Genomic DNA, 17,794 nt, shown 5'->3' with positions numbered 1-17,794 from the left:
CCTCTCACATCCCAAAGACCTGCAGGTTTGTAGGTTAATTGGCCTCTGTAAATTGTCCCCAATGGGTGATTGTTGGTCAGCACGGAACTGGTGGGCCGAAGGGCCTGTTTTGCGCTGTATCACGAAATTAAATTAAACTAAACTAAACGAATCCAAACGAAATGAATCTAAACAAAACTAATGTGTGATCAATGGTCGATGTTGACTCGGTGGGCCGAAGAGCCTATTTCCACACTGCATCTTGAATCTAAACTGAATTAAAAAGGGGCCGATTTGAATCATGAGTCCCATGGTGAACCTCTGCGATGTGTCCTTCCCCACTGTGCTGTCTCTGGTCTCGGTGGTGGAGACAGCATCGCGTCTGGGAACTCACCAATGCAAAGCACAGAGCCGCTTGGTGATGTAAACTGCAGTCTCTGCCACAGTAAAGTCCTTCTGACAGCAAGTGTAGAGTTTGCCGCACCCACCCACATGTCCAGGGGCAGTATGTGAAGCAAGGAGATTATTACATCCCTGATGTGACGTTGATTCTGCCACTTTGGAGCTGAATGCCTCAGTTTATGTTCCCTCTTAACCTTGATCTGCTGAACATGACAGCTATCAGCATGAAGGAGAGCCCTCTAGCTCTATTTACACGACTCATCAATTATTGGCACATTAGTTGCTGCTTCATTTCTCTAGTCGTCAGTTTGTTAAAGTTTCAATGGTGCGCTTTAGTGTAGTGGCAGATGTGCATTAACATGAGGACATAAACGTGGCAGAGCCGGAACACATGGCCGGTGAGGCAGATTGCCATTCAATGATGCCATTGAATGATGCCATTGAATGCCATTCAATTGCCACAGATGGCGGTGGAGGCCAAGTCAATGGATATTGTTAAGGCAGAGATAGATAGATTCTTGATTAATACAGGTGTCAGGGGTTATGGGGAGAAGGCAGGAGAGTGGGGTTAGGAGGGAGAGATAGATCAGCCATGATTGAATGGCAGAGTAGACTTTGAGGCTCATTGAGGAGGCGCTGTGAACTGCTTGCGTGCTACTGTATGTTTCATTTTTTTTCCTTAGTACTTAATCAGATGTACAGCACTTTGGTCAACGTGGGTTGTTTTTAAATGTGCTATACAAATAAAATTGACTTGACTTGACTTGACTTGACTAGACTTGTTGGCAAATTTGAGAAGAGTGCTCTGAAATCTCTTTGATTTTGTGAGATCTGAAAAGCCATAGAAATATAGAATATAGGAGCAAGAGTTGGCTCTTTGGCCCTTCAAGCCTGCTCTACCGTTCAATGTAATCGTGGTTGATCTTCCAAACTCTATACCATTCTCCTTTTTGCTTCCCATATCCTATGATGTCTCTACTTTCTTTTGAACTTATTCTTAAACGCATTCTCTGACTTGGCCTCCACTGCCTTCTGTGGTAGAGGACTCCACGTGTTTATCATCTGTTGTTTGAAAAACATTCTCCTCAATTCAGTCCAAAATGTCGCCCCATGTCCAGAGGCATTACCCCCCCGCACGCCACGCCCAGCCCAGCCCCTCCTGCCCGCGAGCAGTGACATCTCCTTGCAATGGTGGCGGCCTGTGAAGCTGACAAAGATTTGTTTATCCCCAACCTCTGCTGATGATCCCATGACCAATTCTCATCCCATGTCAATATACTGCTTGTCGTCTACCCGACATATCTACACATCTTCTTGTGGTCGACCCCTTGTTGGGCACCCTGCTGTGTGGGACCCGATCAAAACCCTGCAGCAAAGCAAAATACTTAGCATTTAGTGGTTCCCCTTCATCCTCGTCAGAGCTCACAATCTCCAGTACTCCAGTACTCCAGTCCAACTTGAATTTTCTGCCATTAATCCATGCCGACAGCACAATCATATGATTCACTCCAGTATTCAGTTATTCCTCTCTCTCTCTCTCTCTCTCTCTCTCTCTCTCTCTCTCTCTCTCTCTCTCTCTCTCTCTCTCTCTCTCTCTCTCTCTCTCTCTCTCTCTCTCTCTCTCTCTCTCTCTCTCTCTCTCTCTCTCTCTCTCTCTCTCTCTCTCTCTCTCTCTCTCTCTCTCTCTCTCTCTCTCTCTCTCTCTCTCTCTCTCTCTCTCTCTCTCTCTCTCTCTCTCTCTCTCTCTTCCCTCTCTCTCTCTTTCCCTCTCTCTCTCTCTTTCCCTCTCTCTCTTTCCCTCTCTTTCCCCCTTACATTCACCGTTCGTTTCCCCTCTCATTCCCTCTCTGTCTCTGTCTCTCTATCTCTCTGTCTCTCTCGCTCTCTCTCTCTTTGTCTCTCCCTCCCTCTCCCTCTCTCTTTCCCTTGCACTCAATACCAACTGTAAAAGCAGGAAAAAACCCTGCTGCTGCATTTTTGATCCATTCTCACCTCATCGATAATGCAGGTTATTTGCTTGGGAAATGTGTTGGGAATCTGGGGCTGGGTCTGATACAGATTAGGCTGCAGCACACGCACAGTGTTTGAAACTTCACCCAGCTTGGAGCTAGCCTGGGGTCCCAGTAACATCTAACACCAGATTAAACTTTAGTACCACTGACAACTATATACACAGGCAGAAGCAACACACATGTTTGCAGTCCTGCCCACATCCCACATACCTACCCCCACCCCCATGTCCACTAGGGAAATACCTTTCGCATCATCACCTGCTGGGAAAGTGGAAGGGTACTGCGAAAGATTTAAAGTCGTTCCCTTTGGACTGTGTGAAGTTACCATGTAGAGTGAGACAGAATCTTCCGCAAACTGTCAATTATTCTCTGATGACCCTGAAGATCAAAGTTGAAGAGCCGTTGTGTTCAAGAAAGGATTCTAACTCTGGTCATGACATTACATGGATTTATCATGATCGCTTTAAGGGCATTGGAAGTGATTTACCAATTAATTGTATGGGTAGGAGGTTAAATAATTAATTCTGCAGACTCGGTAACATTTATTTTTTCTGCAACATGTCAGGCCCTTGGAACTTCAAAGAGTTGTCTTTTGTGACCTGTGGCAGACTCCAATAACCCAAAAGGAATGTGCTAAAGTAATTCATTATCGTTACCACGACTACAGGTAAAACATCCCAAAACTCTGCGGTGCTTGATAGAAATAGAACAAAATCAACACAAAATAGTAATTGTACATTTGTGAATCATGCCTGATATATTGAAAACTCTTGCTTATTGCCTTTCACAGCTGATTGTACGTGGATACTCTCAAATTATTTACAAGCGGCACGGTGGCGCAGCGGTAGATTTGTTGCCTTACAGTACTTGCAGCGCCAGAGGCCCAGGTTCGATCCCAACTACGGGTGCTGTCTGTACGGAGTTTGTACATTCCCCCCGTGACCGCGTGTGTTTTCTCCGAGATCTTTGGTTTCCTCCCACCGTGCCAAGACGTGCAGGTTTGTAGGTTAATTGGCTTGGTATAAGTGTAAATTGTCCCTGGTGTGTGTAGGATAGTGTTAATGTGCGGGGATCGCTGATTGGCACGTACTCGGTGGGCTAAAAGGCTTGTTTCCGCGCTGTATCTCTAAACTAAACTAAATCAATTTTAAATGATACCCCAGCTGTACAAAGGTTGCCTGGGCTGATGGTGCAACATGTAGCTGACTTGAAGCAATTGGAGGCAGGTAGACCAAACGTTTCCAGGAGAATGATTGCAGAGAAATCTTTGGGTATATTGAGGAGGCTGTTGAGGAAGGTACTATCACAACGTTTAAGAAACATTTGGACAGCTACCTGGACAGGATAGGTTTAGAGGGATATGGGCCAAACGCAGGCAAACGTTCAATTGCCAAATCATTTCTCATCTCTGCATGAGAGGGTCATAGAGTTTTACAGCTGGGAGCCCAGACCCTTCAGCCCAGCTTGTCCATGCCGACCAAGATGTCCCATAGTCCCACCTTCCCGTATTTGGCCCACATCCCTCCCCTATCCATGTGCCTGTGCAAGTTTTCACTGAATGAGCATCACAGTAACTCAGTGGGACAGGCATCCAGAGCTCCAGAGATGCTGCCTGTCCCACTGACTTTACTCCAGCAATTTGTGTCTGTCTTTCAGTTTAAACCGGCATCTGCAGTTCCTTCCAGCACAGGTCACGGGTCCTGCAGAAAGGCTGCAATTTCTGTCATCTATGGAGGGACAGTTTTCTGCGTAACCGGGACACCATTAGATGCTGGACAAAGCCCAGCCTTGCTGAGAGGAATCGCATGCAAAGGCAGCTGGCCAGTTTCCCAATGGGCACATACTCACCCTGAGTTGATCATTAGCACAATCCCACTTGTCCAAACCCACTCTACTGCATGATTTATCAGAAAATGGGGCCAATTGTCAGACTAATATTTCCAATGGTTGCTGGAAAAGCCATCAATGGATTGGCAAACTGTCAGATTGGAACCGTGACTGTGTTGGGCGTTTTAGTAACTCTTTGTGAGGTTTTAGTAACTTTAGTCATTAGATTTTAGAGATACAGTGCGGAAACAGGCCCTTCGGCCCACCGAGTCTGCTTGGAGCAGCGATCGCCCTGTACATTAGCACTATCCTACACACGAGGGACAATTTTTCCATTTTACAGAAGCCAATTAACCTCCGTCTTTGGAGTGTGGGACGAAACCGGAGCACCCGGAGAAAACCCACATAGATCACAGGGAGAACAGACAAACTCCGTACAAACTCCTACCGCTGCGCCACCGTTCTGTTCCCCCCCCCCCCCCCCCCCCCCCCCAAAAACTGTTTGTTTTTTGAGTGAACGATACAGTGCGGAAACAGGCCCTTCAGCCCACCGAGTCATCATCCACCCTCCATCACCTGTTCACACTAACTCTACCTTATCTCACTTTCTCATCCACTCCCTACACACCAGGGAAGGGAAAATGAAGATAAGTGCTAGCATAAAATGCAATGTATCTGGGAACATCTGCCCCAGGACAGGAGAACATCTGCCTAGTTTGTTCTGGAAGTAAATCCCAGACTCCATGCGAATTTCTCCCATTTGCAAAGGGCCTGGTGGTCCACATGTGGAGGAAGGAACTGCAGATGCTGGTTTAAATCGAAAGTAGACACAATATGCGGGAGTATTTTGTGTCTACCTTCGATACAAGGGATGCTCTCTCTCGCTCGCTCTCTCACTCTCTCTCTCTCTCTCTCTCTCTCTCTCTCTCTCTCTCTCTCTCTCTCTCTCTCTCTCTCTCTCTCTCTCTCTCTCTCTCTCCTCCCTCCCTCCCTCCCTCCCTCCCTCTCTCTCTCTCTCTCCCTCTCCCTCTCCCTCTCCCTTTCCCTCTCTCCCTCTGATATATTAAAGAAGATAAACTTTCTGAAGCTTGGCATCTGACGTTTGCGTTTCATTTCACGTTTTGTCTCTGTCTGTTGAGTGTGGAAATGTGGAACGGATCTTCCCATCAGCCTATCTATCTAAACGTTAAAGCTTTGTTCATGTCAGCAGGAACAGCCCTGCAAAATTCATTGCAGAGAGTGCAAAGTGGGAGTCATATATTTAAAAAAGGAGCTTATCTAAGTTGGTTCATGATTCAAAACACAATTTTTCCAGTGGTAGAGCTGTAGAAGCGAACAGAATCAGTTTTAGACAATAGACAATAGACAATAGGTGCAGGAGGAGGCCATTCGGCCCTTCGAGCCAGCACCGCCATTCAATGTGATCATGGCTGATCATTCTCAATCAGTACCCCGTTCCTGCCTTCTCCCCATACCCCCTGACTCCGCTATCCTTAAGAGCTCTATCCAGCTCTCTCTTGAATGCATTCAGAGAATTGGCCTCCACTGCCTTCTGAGGCAGAGAATTCCACAGATTCACAACTCTCTGACTGAAAAGGTTTTTCCTCATCTCCGTCCTAAATGGCCTACCCCTTATTCTTAAACTGTGGCCCCTTGTTCTGGACTCCCCCAACATTGGGAACATGTTTCCTGCCTCTAACGTGTCCAACCCCTTAATAATCTTATACGTTTCGGTAAGATCCCCTCTCATTCTTCTAAATTCCAGTGTATACAAGCCTAGTCGCTCCAGTCTTTCAACATATGACAGTCCCTGCCATTCCGGGAATTATCCTTTTATCATCATTCATCCGTAACATGCGTATGACCACTGTTCCCTGATGCAGGTGGTCAGGGCTTATTTTGTGGCAGTATGTTCCGATACAGTGTACCGGGACATCTTAAAAAGTTAAACGGTCAGCTCAAAAGTTTTAACTATAAGTTGAAAGGTTGCACTATTATTGTTTGTTTGTTTTTTTATGTGTACGTGTGTGTGCATGAGCGTGTGCATATGTGAGTATGCATATACACACACACACACTGAACTTTCTCATTTATCACATTGTTTACAGTGTACTATGTTTACATATTGTGTTGTGCTGCTGCAAGTTAGAATGTCATTCGTTGTTCTATCTGGGACACACGACAATAAAACACTCTTGACTCCTGAAGCTCTGGAGCGGTCCTGGGTTACCGTCGACCTCATTGGAGGCCCTCGGACTATCTTTAATCAGACTTTACTGGGCTCTACGCTGCATTAAATGCTATTCCCTTTATCCTGTATCTGTACACTGTGAATGGCTCGATTGTAACCATGCATTGTCTTTCCGCTGACCGGTTAGCATGCAATAAAAGCTTTTCACTGTACCTCGGTACACGTGACAATAAACTAAACTGAACTAAAGATCACCATCGCATTTTCTAGCACTGAGACGTGTTTATGAATTAACAGTGAGTGCATGTGGTATACTGAACACAATAGTGTATAGAAATCACACTTAATTATACCACAGCAAGAAGGCCATTCTGCCCACTATTAAGATGCTGCCTCTCAGAAAAAGGATCTAGTTCATCCCACCTCCCCCTTGCTCTTTACCACAAAGTTACAAATGTTTTGAAGATATTTATTGAACTTCTTAAATTTTTTTTGAAGGTTCATAAGGCATAGGGACAGAATTGGGCCATTCGGCCCGTCGAGGCACTCTATGACTCTGTGACTATGCCATTCGGTTATTTCCAGGCTATTCCCCCTTCTTGTCCAAGTCCCACATCTCAAAGCACTGGTGCAGATCTCCTCAAGCACATGATGGTAATTATGGAAGGATGTGTGGACAATTTTCCATCTTGCTTGGTGAACACGTATTAATACTGATAGAATTCTTCTGAGACAAGAAGGAGTCTACATCACCTTTCAGCCACTGTCAGTTTGATTCAATAGTGGGTCTTGTTGTTTGGAGGGGGCAGCTGGGCGGCTGTGCTGTGGTGTGTGAGCTGTGCTGTGGTGTGTGAGCTGGGCTGTGGTGGGTGAGCTGGGCTGTGTGGGTGAGCTGGGCTGGGCTGTGGTGTGTGAGCTGGGAGGCTGTGGTGTGTGAGCTGGGCTGTGGTGTGTGAGCTGGGCTGTGGTGTGTGATCTGGGCTGTGGTGTGAGCTGGGCTGGGCTGTGGTGTGTGAGCTGGGCTGTGGTGTGAGCTGGGCTGGGCTGTGGTGTGGTGTGTGAGCTGGGCTGTGGTGTGTGAGCTGGGCTGGGGTGTGTGAGCTGGTGGGCTGTGGTGGGTGAGCTGGGCTGTGGTGTGTGAGCTGGTGGGCTGTGGTGTGTGAGCTGGTGGGCTGTGGTGTGAGCTGGGCTGTGGTGTGTGAGCTGGGCTGTGGTGTGTGAGTTGGGCTGTGGTGTGTAAGCTGGGCTGTGGTGGGTGAGCTGGGCTGTGGTGTGTGAGCTGGGAGGCTGTGGTGGATGAGCTGGGCTGTGGTGTGTGAGCTGGGAGGCTGTGGTGTGTAAGCTGGGCTGTGGTGTGTGAGCTGGGCTGTGGTGTGTGAGCTGGGCTGTGGTGTGTGAGCTGGGCTGTGGTGTGTGAGCTGGCCTGTGGTGTGTGAGCTAGGCTGTGGTGGGTGAGCTGGGCTGTGGTGTGAGCTGGGCTGGCCTGTGGTGTGTGAGCTGGTGGGCTGTGGTGGGGGAGCTGAGCTGTGGTGTGAGCTGGGCTGGGCTGTGGTGTGTGAGCTGGGCTGTGGTGTGTGAGCTGGGCTGGGGTGTGTGAGCTGGTGGGCTGTGGTGGGTGAGCTGGGCTGTGGTAGGTGAGCTAGGCTGTGGTGTGTGAGCTGGGCTGTGGTGTGTGAGCTGGGCTGTGGTGTGAGCTGGGCTGGGCTGTGGTGTGTGAGCTGAGCTGGGGTGTGTGAGCTGGTGGGCTGTGGTGGGTGAGCTGGGCTGTGGTGTGTGAGCTGGGCTGTGGTGTGTAAGCTGGGCTGTGGTGGGTGAGCTGGGCTGTGGTGGGTGAGCTGGGAGGCTGTGGTGGGTGAGCTAGGCTGTGGTGTGAGCTGGACTGGCCTGTGGTGTGTGAGCAGGTGGGCTGTGGTGGGGGAGCTGAGCTGTGGTGTGAGCTGGGCTGGGCTGTGGTGTGTGAGCTGGGCTGTGGTGTGTGAGCTGGGCTGGGGTGTGTGAGCTGGTGGGCTGTGGTGGGTGAGCTGGGCTGTGGTAGGTGAGCTAGGCTGTGGTGTATGAGCTGGGCTGTGGTGTGTGAGCTGGGCTGTGGTGTGAGCTGGGCTGGGCTGTGGTGTGTGAGCTGAGCTGGGGGGTGTGAGCTGGTGGGCTGTGGTGGGTGAGCTGGGCTGTGGTGTGTGAGCTGGGCTGGGGTGTGTGAGCTGGTGGGCTGTGGTGGGTGAGCTGGGCTGTAGTGTGTGAGCTGGGCTGTGGTGTGTGAGCTGGGAGGCTGTGGTGTGTGAGCTGGGCTGGGCTGTGGTGTGTGAGCTGGGCTGTGGTGTGTGAGCTGGCCTGTGGTGTGTGAGCTAGGCTGTGGTGGGTGAGCTGCGCCATGGTGGGTGAGCTGGGACGTGGTGGGTGAGCTGGGCTGTGGTGGGTGAGCTGGGCTGTGGTGTGAGCTGGGCTGGCCTGTGGTGTGTGAGCTGGTGGGCTGTGGTGGGGGAGCTGAGCTGTGGTGTGAGCTGGGCTGGGCTGTGGTGTGTGAGCTGGGCTGTGGTGTGTGAGCTGGGCTGGGGTGTGTGAGCTGGTGGGCTGTGGTGGGTGAGCTGGGCTGTGGTAGGTGAGCTAGGCTGTGGTGTGTGAGCTGGGCTGTGTGTGAGCTGAGCTGTGGTGTGAGCTGGGCTGGGCTGTGGTGTGTGAGCTGAGCTGGGGTGTGTGAGCTGGTGGGCTGTGGTGGGTGAGCTGGGCTGTGGTGTGTGAGCTGGGCTGGGGTGTGTGAGCTGGTGGGCTGTGGTGGGTGAGCTGGGCTGTAGTGTGTGAGCTGGGCTGTGGTGTGTGAGCTGGGAGGCTGTGGTGTGTGAGCTGGGCTGGGCTGTGGTGTGTGAGCTGGGCTGTGGTGGGTGAGCTGGGCTGTGGTGTGTGAGCTGGGCTGTGGTGTGTGAGCTGGGCTGTGGTATGAGCTGGGCTGGCCTGTGGTGTTGAGCTGGGCTGTGGTGTGTGAGCTGGGAGGCTGTGGTGTGTGAGCTGGGCTGTGGTGTGTGAGCTGGGAGGCTGTGGTGTGTGAGCTGGGCTGTGGTGGGTGAGCTGGGCTGTGGTGTGTGAGCTGGGCTGTGGTGTGTGAACTGGGCTGTGGTGTGTGAGCTGGTGGGCTGTGGTGGGTGAGCTGGGCTGTGGTGTGTGAGCTGGGCTGTGGTGGGTGAGCTGGGCTGTGGTGGGTGAGCTGGGCTGTGGTGGGTGAGCTGGGCGGCTGTGGCTGGGCAGCTGTGGTGGGTGAACAGGTGCTGAACACTTGTGCAGCTCCCTCTGATCTCAATCACCTATCAAAACAAAAGATGTGATAGCGGTCTGGCTATTTAACTTATGAGCAATAACGTTCTCTTCACCTTCAAGATATTTGAATGTTAGCCAGGCACTTATCAAAGAGAAGTACTGCAGTGAAAGTTTGTTAAAACATCGTGAGGTTCCTAGAGGATTCAGAGATCTGGTCAAATATCTGCAGCCATTTAAAACAGCTGAACCCTCTCCTATTTTTAGCCGAACAAGGAAATTGAAACATTGCAGATGGGCCAGCAGAATATTTCGGTTTAGTCAAGTGTTTTAAAACTGCCAAATAGTTAATCAACATTAGTTCACCCTTCAGAGGGTGTACTGTGTTTATAGTTGCAAGCTCTTGTAGAAATCTTAGAAACATAGAAAATAGGTGCAGGAGGAGGCCATTTAGCCCTTTGAGCCAGCAACGCCATTCAATTCAACTTGACAAAGATTTGGAAAGAAACCAGGCCAGTTTCCAAAGGCACTTGGTTTTATGACGTTACCCTCCAACTGCATCGCGTGTCGAGGGCAGAGACTCTGCCAAAGCCTGAGCTTCCTCACCATCCACTCAACGGGCACAAAGGTGGGCACCCTGGCGCAGCGCACCTCACCATGTGACATGCGATGCCCGTATCTCCCCACCTCCACCTTTCCGTTCAGAACCACATTGACCTCCAGCCCTGCTCACCACAAGTGTGTCTTTTAAATGGGCCAACAATCCATCCGATAAAAGAGAACATCAGCTAAAACGATTCCATTCCAGAGGAATAGACTCTAAGCAAGCTGTTTGTTAGTGAAGGGGATAAATCATAATAAAAGCTAAATCGATTAAATGAAAGCGAATGTTTAGGTTAGGTACAAATCATGTGATTTTCATTATAGCAGATATTTGAAGGATAATTGGCATTACTGCCCAATAATAAATGCTGCAAAGGCATATGCTACAGAATCATTATGTCTAAGAAAATAACTGCAGAGGCTGAAACGTCACCCATTCCTTCTCTCCCGAGATGCTGCCTGACCTGCTGAGTTACTCCAGCATTTTGTGAATAAATCGAATCATTATGTCTGATCTACTAGTTATTTTTTCCCAGCATTCCTGCTTGGTGCCTCTTTATACCAGCCGTGCACACTGAAATGTTGTTATCTTTATCAAGGTGCCATTGGATGTCCCGGTGGCGCAGCGGGTAGAACCGCTGCCTCACGGCGCCAGAGAACCGAGTTCGATCCTGACCAGGTGCCGTCTATGTGGAGTTTGCGCGTTCTCCCTGTGACAGCGTGGGTTTTCTCCGGGTGCTCTGGTTTCCTCCCACATCCCAAAGACGGGCGGGTTTGCAGGTTAATCGGCCTTAGTAAATTGTCTCCGAGCGTGTAGGTAATGGGTGAGAAAGGGGGATAACATAGAACTACTGAGAATGGGTCAGTCTACACTCGGTGGGCCGAAGGGCATATTTCCATGCCGTATTCCTCAATGAATATATATTAGACACAAGGAACTGCAGATGCAGGTTGACAAAAAAGAGACAAAGTGCTGGAGTAACTCAGCGGGTCAAGCAGCATCTCTGGAGAAAAAGGATGGGTAACATTTCGTTTTGGAGTTCAAACCTGTTCTTTTTCTCCACAGATGCTGCCTGACCCGCTAAGTTACTCCAACATTTTGTGCCTACCTTCAACATAAACCAGCATCTGCAGTTCCTTCCTACACACACGTGATAGGTGGATACAGGTGAAGGGGCTTTTGTTGGGGTGGACATAGGGCAGGGATGGGAAGATGACAAATGGGTGTGACACATGGAGAGAAGAGGCACGACGTGTGAAGCTAGAGGAAAGGATAGAGGTGGAAGGGGGCTAGGGAACGCAGAGGTGACCTTTCATCCCATTGAATCCATGCTGGCTCTCAGAGAATTCTCATCAGACCTATCCCTCCACTAATTGCAATGTAACCCACCCATCAATGGTCCATCATTCTCCTGCCTCCCACCCACACAAGTTCCATCGAGAGCAGTCAATTGTCCTAACAGCGCACACTTGGGACTTACGATACAATTCGATATGGTGCAGGAGTAGGCCATTCGGCCCTTTGAGCCAGCACCGCCATTCAATACGATCATGGCTGATCATCCAAAATCAGTACCCCGTCCCTGCTTTCTCCCCACATCCCTTGATTCCGTTAGCCCTAAGAGCTAAATCTAACTCTCACTATGATCTCATGATCTTATCAAGCCGTGAGAAGTAGATAAAAGGGAGAAAAATGAGACAAAGAGAGCTTTTTTGTTTAGAGATTGGGCAGCGAAACAAAATAAAAATTAGATCCTTTTGGGAAGACCAAACAGCTGATGGCTGCAGCTGTTCCAAGTGTGAAAGTGAAGTTGTTTAGTTTATCAGTGTCACTGCATGCCTTGCAGATAAAGAAAATAGACTGATGATGAAAGATTACTAAACATATTGAAAATATATACAACTGTTCATGTGAATGTGGAACAAAATGGTTGAAGAATTTCAAGCATGTTGGGGTGAGATCAGACTGACACTCACTACCATCTATTTCATTCAGCTGGTTTGTAATCACAAAATGAATAACAGAATGGGGCAATAATCCATCCAATTTAACCCGTTTCATTGTGTAATTTTTATTTTTATTAGCTCATAAAATATAAATGCATTTTCTAAAGGACCGTAATGGGTTTTTTAATAGCCTGGAATATGTTAATAGGCATATGGTTTTGCTTTAATGGTGATGCTTCAGGAGTGGAGGGGGTTGGTGCACTAACATTGTCTGCACAAGACCGATGCCTTGCTAGTTCTCAAACTCAAAGAGGCAATGGAGAGGGAGTTTCAATTCCAACTTTGCGGAATGGCACAGGAAAATTGAAAGCCGGTCCTGAGGAATTTGCTGCGTGTGATCCGGGGTAGTCCGGAGTCCCGTGCCGTGGAGTGGAGAACTCCAAATCGAGAGGCTTAAAGGGCAGCAGGGGCCTGGAGAAGGCTTGCATTAAATGTTGGCGCAGAGAGCGCTGACATCTGGCACTTGACATGGTACTGACATGCAGGCTAAATGAAATTCCTTTGTCAAAAATTATTCCATAAGCTGTGTGAACAAATTTATCATTGAACACTGTCCCAAGTTGCTGCACAAATCTGGAATAACTCAACGTGAAGGATGCTCATTAAAACTTTAGCCACTCCTCACTTTGTTCATCTGCAATTTTCTTTGATATTAGATTAACTTTTAGTTTTGCTTTTGCAAGGATAACTCCATGACTGCAGATAAAGTTCAGCATCATCCTAAACGTCCTATGTATATGAGAAGGTGGCAATGTAGATTTATATTTATATTTAGAGATACAGCGCAGAAACAGGCCCTTCGGCCCACCTGGTCTGTGCTGCCCAGCGATCCCCGCACACTAACACTATCCTACACACACTAGGGACAATTTTTACATTTTCCCAGCCAATTAACCTACATACCTGTACGTCTTTGGAGTGTGGGAGGAAACCGAAGATCTCAGAGAAAACCCACGGGGAGAACGTACAAACTCCGTACAGACGGCGCCCGTAGTCAGGATCGAACCCGAGTCTCCGGTGCTGCATTCGCTGTAAGGCAGCAACTCTACCGCTGCGCCACCGTGCCGCCCAATGTAAATAAATCGCGTGTCATTCAATGAGTGTACTTGACTAATGTCACAATGGTCACATTGAATTTTAGGTGGACTAACTATTAATGACACAATAATCACATAGAATTTTAGGGTGACTAATTTTTCAAGTTACTTAATACCATAATATTAATCAAATATTGGTTTAGGGTTAATTAAAATTAGCTGTTAGAAATCTATGGGTAGTGACACTCCTTATAAGTACTTTAATATATCAATGGACTATAGGCATACTTCAAGTGGAGTAACTTGGAACTCCAGAGTGAAGGAGTGGGTGACCTGTCAGTTCTTCAGACTGGGAACAGTTACAGTTACAGTTTAGTTTATTTTCACGTGTACTGAGGTACAGTGAACAGCTTTTGCGTGCTGTCCAGTCAGTGGAAAGACAATGGCCTCACGCATTCTTTCTCTCCAGAGATGCTGCCTGTCCCGCTGAGTTACTCCAGCTTTTATCTTCAGTGTAAACCAGTACCTTGCTACATACAGTAGTTCCAAGTGGAACAGATTCCAAGTTTAATTCGTTTCTACATGGATTTCAAATTCAAAATGACTAAGAATGGTGATGGGAAAAGTCCATCTCCCTTCACACGCCGACAGGTGAATTCTTCTCGATGTTGGGCACGGACACTGTGGGCTGAAGGGCCTGTTCCTGTGCTGTACTGTTCCATGTTGTGGAAGGGTGTAGAGGCTGGAGGTCAGGCAGCTGTGGTGTGCTTCATAAACCAGCAATATTCACACTGTAGGCTGGCACGATGGACATCCAGCGGACACATCCAGCTCGATGTTATTGAAGGACACGGAACATCACCTACCCATGTTGGTGCTGCCTGACCAGCTGTGTCTTTGCATCTATCTTTTCTACAGTTTCAAAGCTGAGTTCAGGTTAGCTGCTTCAGATGGAAGAGAGAAATCTGAATTTCACTGTACCTTAATTGGTACATGTGACAATAAACTGACCTTGAAACCTTGAACCTTGAGAAAATCAGATTTGCCTTTCTGATAGGATGTGTAGGAAGGAACTGCAGATGCTTGTTTAAACCGAAGATAGACACAAAGTGCTGGAGTAACTTAGCGGGACAGGCAGCATCGCTGGAGGGAAGGACTGGGTGACGATTCGGGTTGAGACCCTTCTTCAAACAACAGTTCTGTGCACATCAACCTCATTCTTGTGTTAAATAAGTTTAGCAAAGTTTCAGTTTAGTTTAGTTTAGTTTAGAGATACAGCATGGAAACAGGCCCTTCGGCCCACCGGGTCTGTGCCAACCAGCGATCTCCGCACTCTAACACGATCCAACACACACTTGGGACAATTTATAGTTACACGAAGCCAGTTGGCCTTCAAACCTGTATGTCTTTGGAGTGTGAGAGGAAACCGGAGCACTCTGAGAAAACCTGGTCACAGGGAGAACGTACGTACTCCGTACAGTCAAACACCCGTAGTCAGGATCGAACCCGGGTCTCTGGCACAGTAAGTAACATTCAGCAGATTTATCGAGATATGGGCTGCTCTGAGACAGCAGTGGATGTCAAAGTTGGCTGTATGACCACAGATTTTGCTATGCAGAATGTCCTTATTCAGATGGGGCTTCATGTTATTTCTTTGAATGGAATGATTATAAAGCAAGCAAGGAACTACATTCTGCGCTGTCATGCACGTTTCAAGACCACAACTAATATGAATAAGAAATTCTGCCCAAACTGTGGTAACAAGACGCTAAAAAAGGTCGCAGTCACTGTGAACGAGGATGGCAGTCTTCTCTTCCACTTGTCAAAAAAAACCAAAGTGCTAAATCCACGAGGTCTACGGCACCCTCTGCCATTACCACACGGTGGGAAACATGCCAGTAATCCGCACTTGAGTGAGGACCAGAACTTCCCTCAGCAACGACTATCCAAGAAAGCGAGGCAGAAGACAAATGTCTTTGACCCAGATTACATAGCTGGGGTGTCCCCATTTGTGGAGAATGATATCTACAGCAGAGCTGCGAACTTAAACATTCGGGACGGCAGATTAGGAGGTGGGAGGAGGAGGTTGAACCCAAATGCTGCATCAAAAAAATTCACTAAGAAATAAATGTTTTTCTTCCCAGCTGTGCCATCCCAATTTTCAATATCTTACTAGAGTTTTGATTAAACATTTCAACTATATGAAAATATTCCAAAGACGTACAGGTATGTAGGTTAATTGACTGGGTAAATGTAAAAATTGTCCCTAGTGTGTGTAGGATAGTGTTAATGTGCGGGGATCACTGTGCGGTGCGGACTTGGTGGGCCGAAAAGGCCTGTTTCCGCGCTGTATCTGAAATATGAAAATATGAAACTCTACCACTGCGCCACCGTGCCTCCCAAAACTTCATCTGATTCTGAATCATGTAACAAACAATAGGTTGTGACGTACAGTTGACGGAATTGTCCAGATCATGACGCGTGCAAGGCCGTGAAACATCGTGAAGCAGGTAGTGGCAACATTAGCCAATGTAGAGTTACACTGAGGATGGGGAAGAGAAGGTGGACGGGCGAGGAGAAGGACGACAGTTCACAAGTTGCCCGGCCTAGGGACGGTGACGGCTGGAGGCCCTGCAGCAGCCTGGGGCTCGCCTGGATCACTCATCATGACCGGAGAGTGGACTGCACTCTGAACATGGCACCAAAACATGGCACCTCTTGCATGTGGGATCAGTAGACTATTTCAGTACAATTTGCTAAATGGGGATGTTGTAGCGACCATAGGGATTGGTCCTGAGAGTCGAATCCTCGGATTGGCCAGCAAGGTCACATGGTGGTGCGACCATAGGGATTGGTCCTGAGAGTTGAACCCGCTGATTGGCCAGCAAGGTCACATAGTGGTTTTGGGCGCCCAAAACTAGTCAGTGGGAAGAGAACTTCGATGTGAACAGTTTGAGTTAATGGTTGTCTGTAATCTCGTTTGTTATCCTTTGTAATTGAATATTGCTGCCGCAATAAACTTCTTTAACAAAGTACAAGCCTCCAGACTCGCCATAATGTGCTTATTTATTATGTATTATGTTTAATATAAAATATTATACAATTATATCATCTGGTTGAGCTGCTGTCTCACAGCGCCAGTGACCCGGGTTCGATCCTAACCATGGGTGCTGGCTGCGTGGAGTATGTACGTTCTCCCTGTGACCGCGTGGGTTTACCCCGAGTGCTCTGGTTTCCTCCCACATCCCAAAGACGTACGGGTTTGTAGGTTAATTGCCCTCTGTAAATTTCCCCCTTTTGCGTGAAAGTGGGATAACATAGAACGAGTGTGAACGAGGAACGAGGAATGGTCGGCGTGGACTCGGTGGACTGAAGGGCCAGTTTCCGTGATGTTAGACAATGGACAATAGGTGCAGGAAGAGGCCATTCGGCCCTTCGAGCCAGCACCGCCATTCAATGTGATCATGGCTGATCATTCTCAATCAGTACCCCGTTCCTGCCTTCTCCCCATACCCCCTGACTCCGCTATCCTTAAGAGCTCTATCTAGCTCTCTCTTGAATGCAGTCAGAGAATTGGCCTCCACTACCTTCTGAGGCAGAGAATTCCACAGGTTCACAACTCTCTGACCGAAAAAGTTTTTCCTCATCTCAGTTCTAAATGGTCTACCCCTTATTCTTAAACTGTGGGCCTGTAAAGTAAAAGCAAAACAAGAAAGTTAGTAATAAATCCCACAAAAGACTAACAAATGAACTGCCAGGAACATGCAATAAATCTGAGTTGTCCACCACTGTTGAAAGAAAATAATAAATAAAAAAAGATGTTGAAGGCAAATTCATTTACAAAATTCAAGCGTTGTTTGGATGTGGAGTTGGATCGGAGAGGGACAGAGGAATGTATGCCTGAGACCAGCAAATGGGATGGGCAACATGGATTATTCCCTTTCTCCTGTGTCACAGTCTGTCCTGTTCACTCACCTGCCAGCCACGCCCACCACGTTAAGCCAACTCCCCTCACCTGTTCACTCACCTGCTCCAGATCACCAATCAAGCCAGCATATAAACCCTTCCTGCACACACTCTTTGCCAGATTGTTCTTAGCCCTCATGCAAGACTCTCCACAATTCTCTCTTGGACTGATTTCCCCGTTGCCGACCCTGCCTGCTCCCGACCTTCATGCCTCGATGTAGCCCTGGTGAACCCCTCAGTCTTCTGTCCCCGACCACGAGCAGGTAGAAATAAAGCTCATTCTAAAACTACTTCCTTGGTTCCGTGTGCTGCATTTGGGTCTACCTGCGCTCCGTTACACTCCGGTATCTGCACACTTTGTCGTACATGGCTGAGATGGGCAGAAGGCTCTGTTTCTGTGCTGTAGGTCTGAGATTCTATGAGGCAGTGCAGATTTTAGTACCGAGCTAGATGTACACTGGAAGTATAGACACCTTTGTTTATCACACCTTTGTTTGGTGGAGTTCACACTTTAGTTTAGTTTACTT

The 17,794-nt window shown here is 48.1% G+C and overlaps 1 protein-coding gene across 1 annotated transcript; it reads left to right on the top strand.

Annotated features, from left to right (window-relative positions):
- The first annotated feature begins 280 nt into the window (after positions 1-280).
- Positions 281-15,429, top strand: LOC144602173 (RNA-binding protein NOB1-like). The gene is made up of 4 exons (XM_078414909.1): positions 281-397; positions 3,002-3,060; positions 9,778-9,842; positions 14,825-15,429. Exons 1-4 carry the CDS (start codon positions 281-283, stop codon positions 15,427-15,429), a joined length of 846 nt encoding a protein of 281 aa, XP_078271035.1.
- Positions 15,430-17,794: the final 2,365 nt, after the last annotated feature.

This window comes from Rhinoraja longicauda, chromosome 18, assembly GCF_053455715.1.
Source record: "Rhinoraja longicauda isolate Sanriku21f chromosome 18, sRhiLon1.1, whole genome shotgun sequence".
Taxonomy (NCBI): domain Eukaryota; kingdom Metazoa; phylum Chordata; class Chondrichthyes; order Rajiformes; family Arhynchobatidae; genus Rhinoraja; species Rhinoraja longicauda.
The sequence above is the reverse complement of the archived record's forward strand: the minus strand, read 5'-3'. Positions and strand labels throughout refer to the sequence as shown.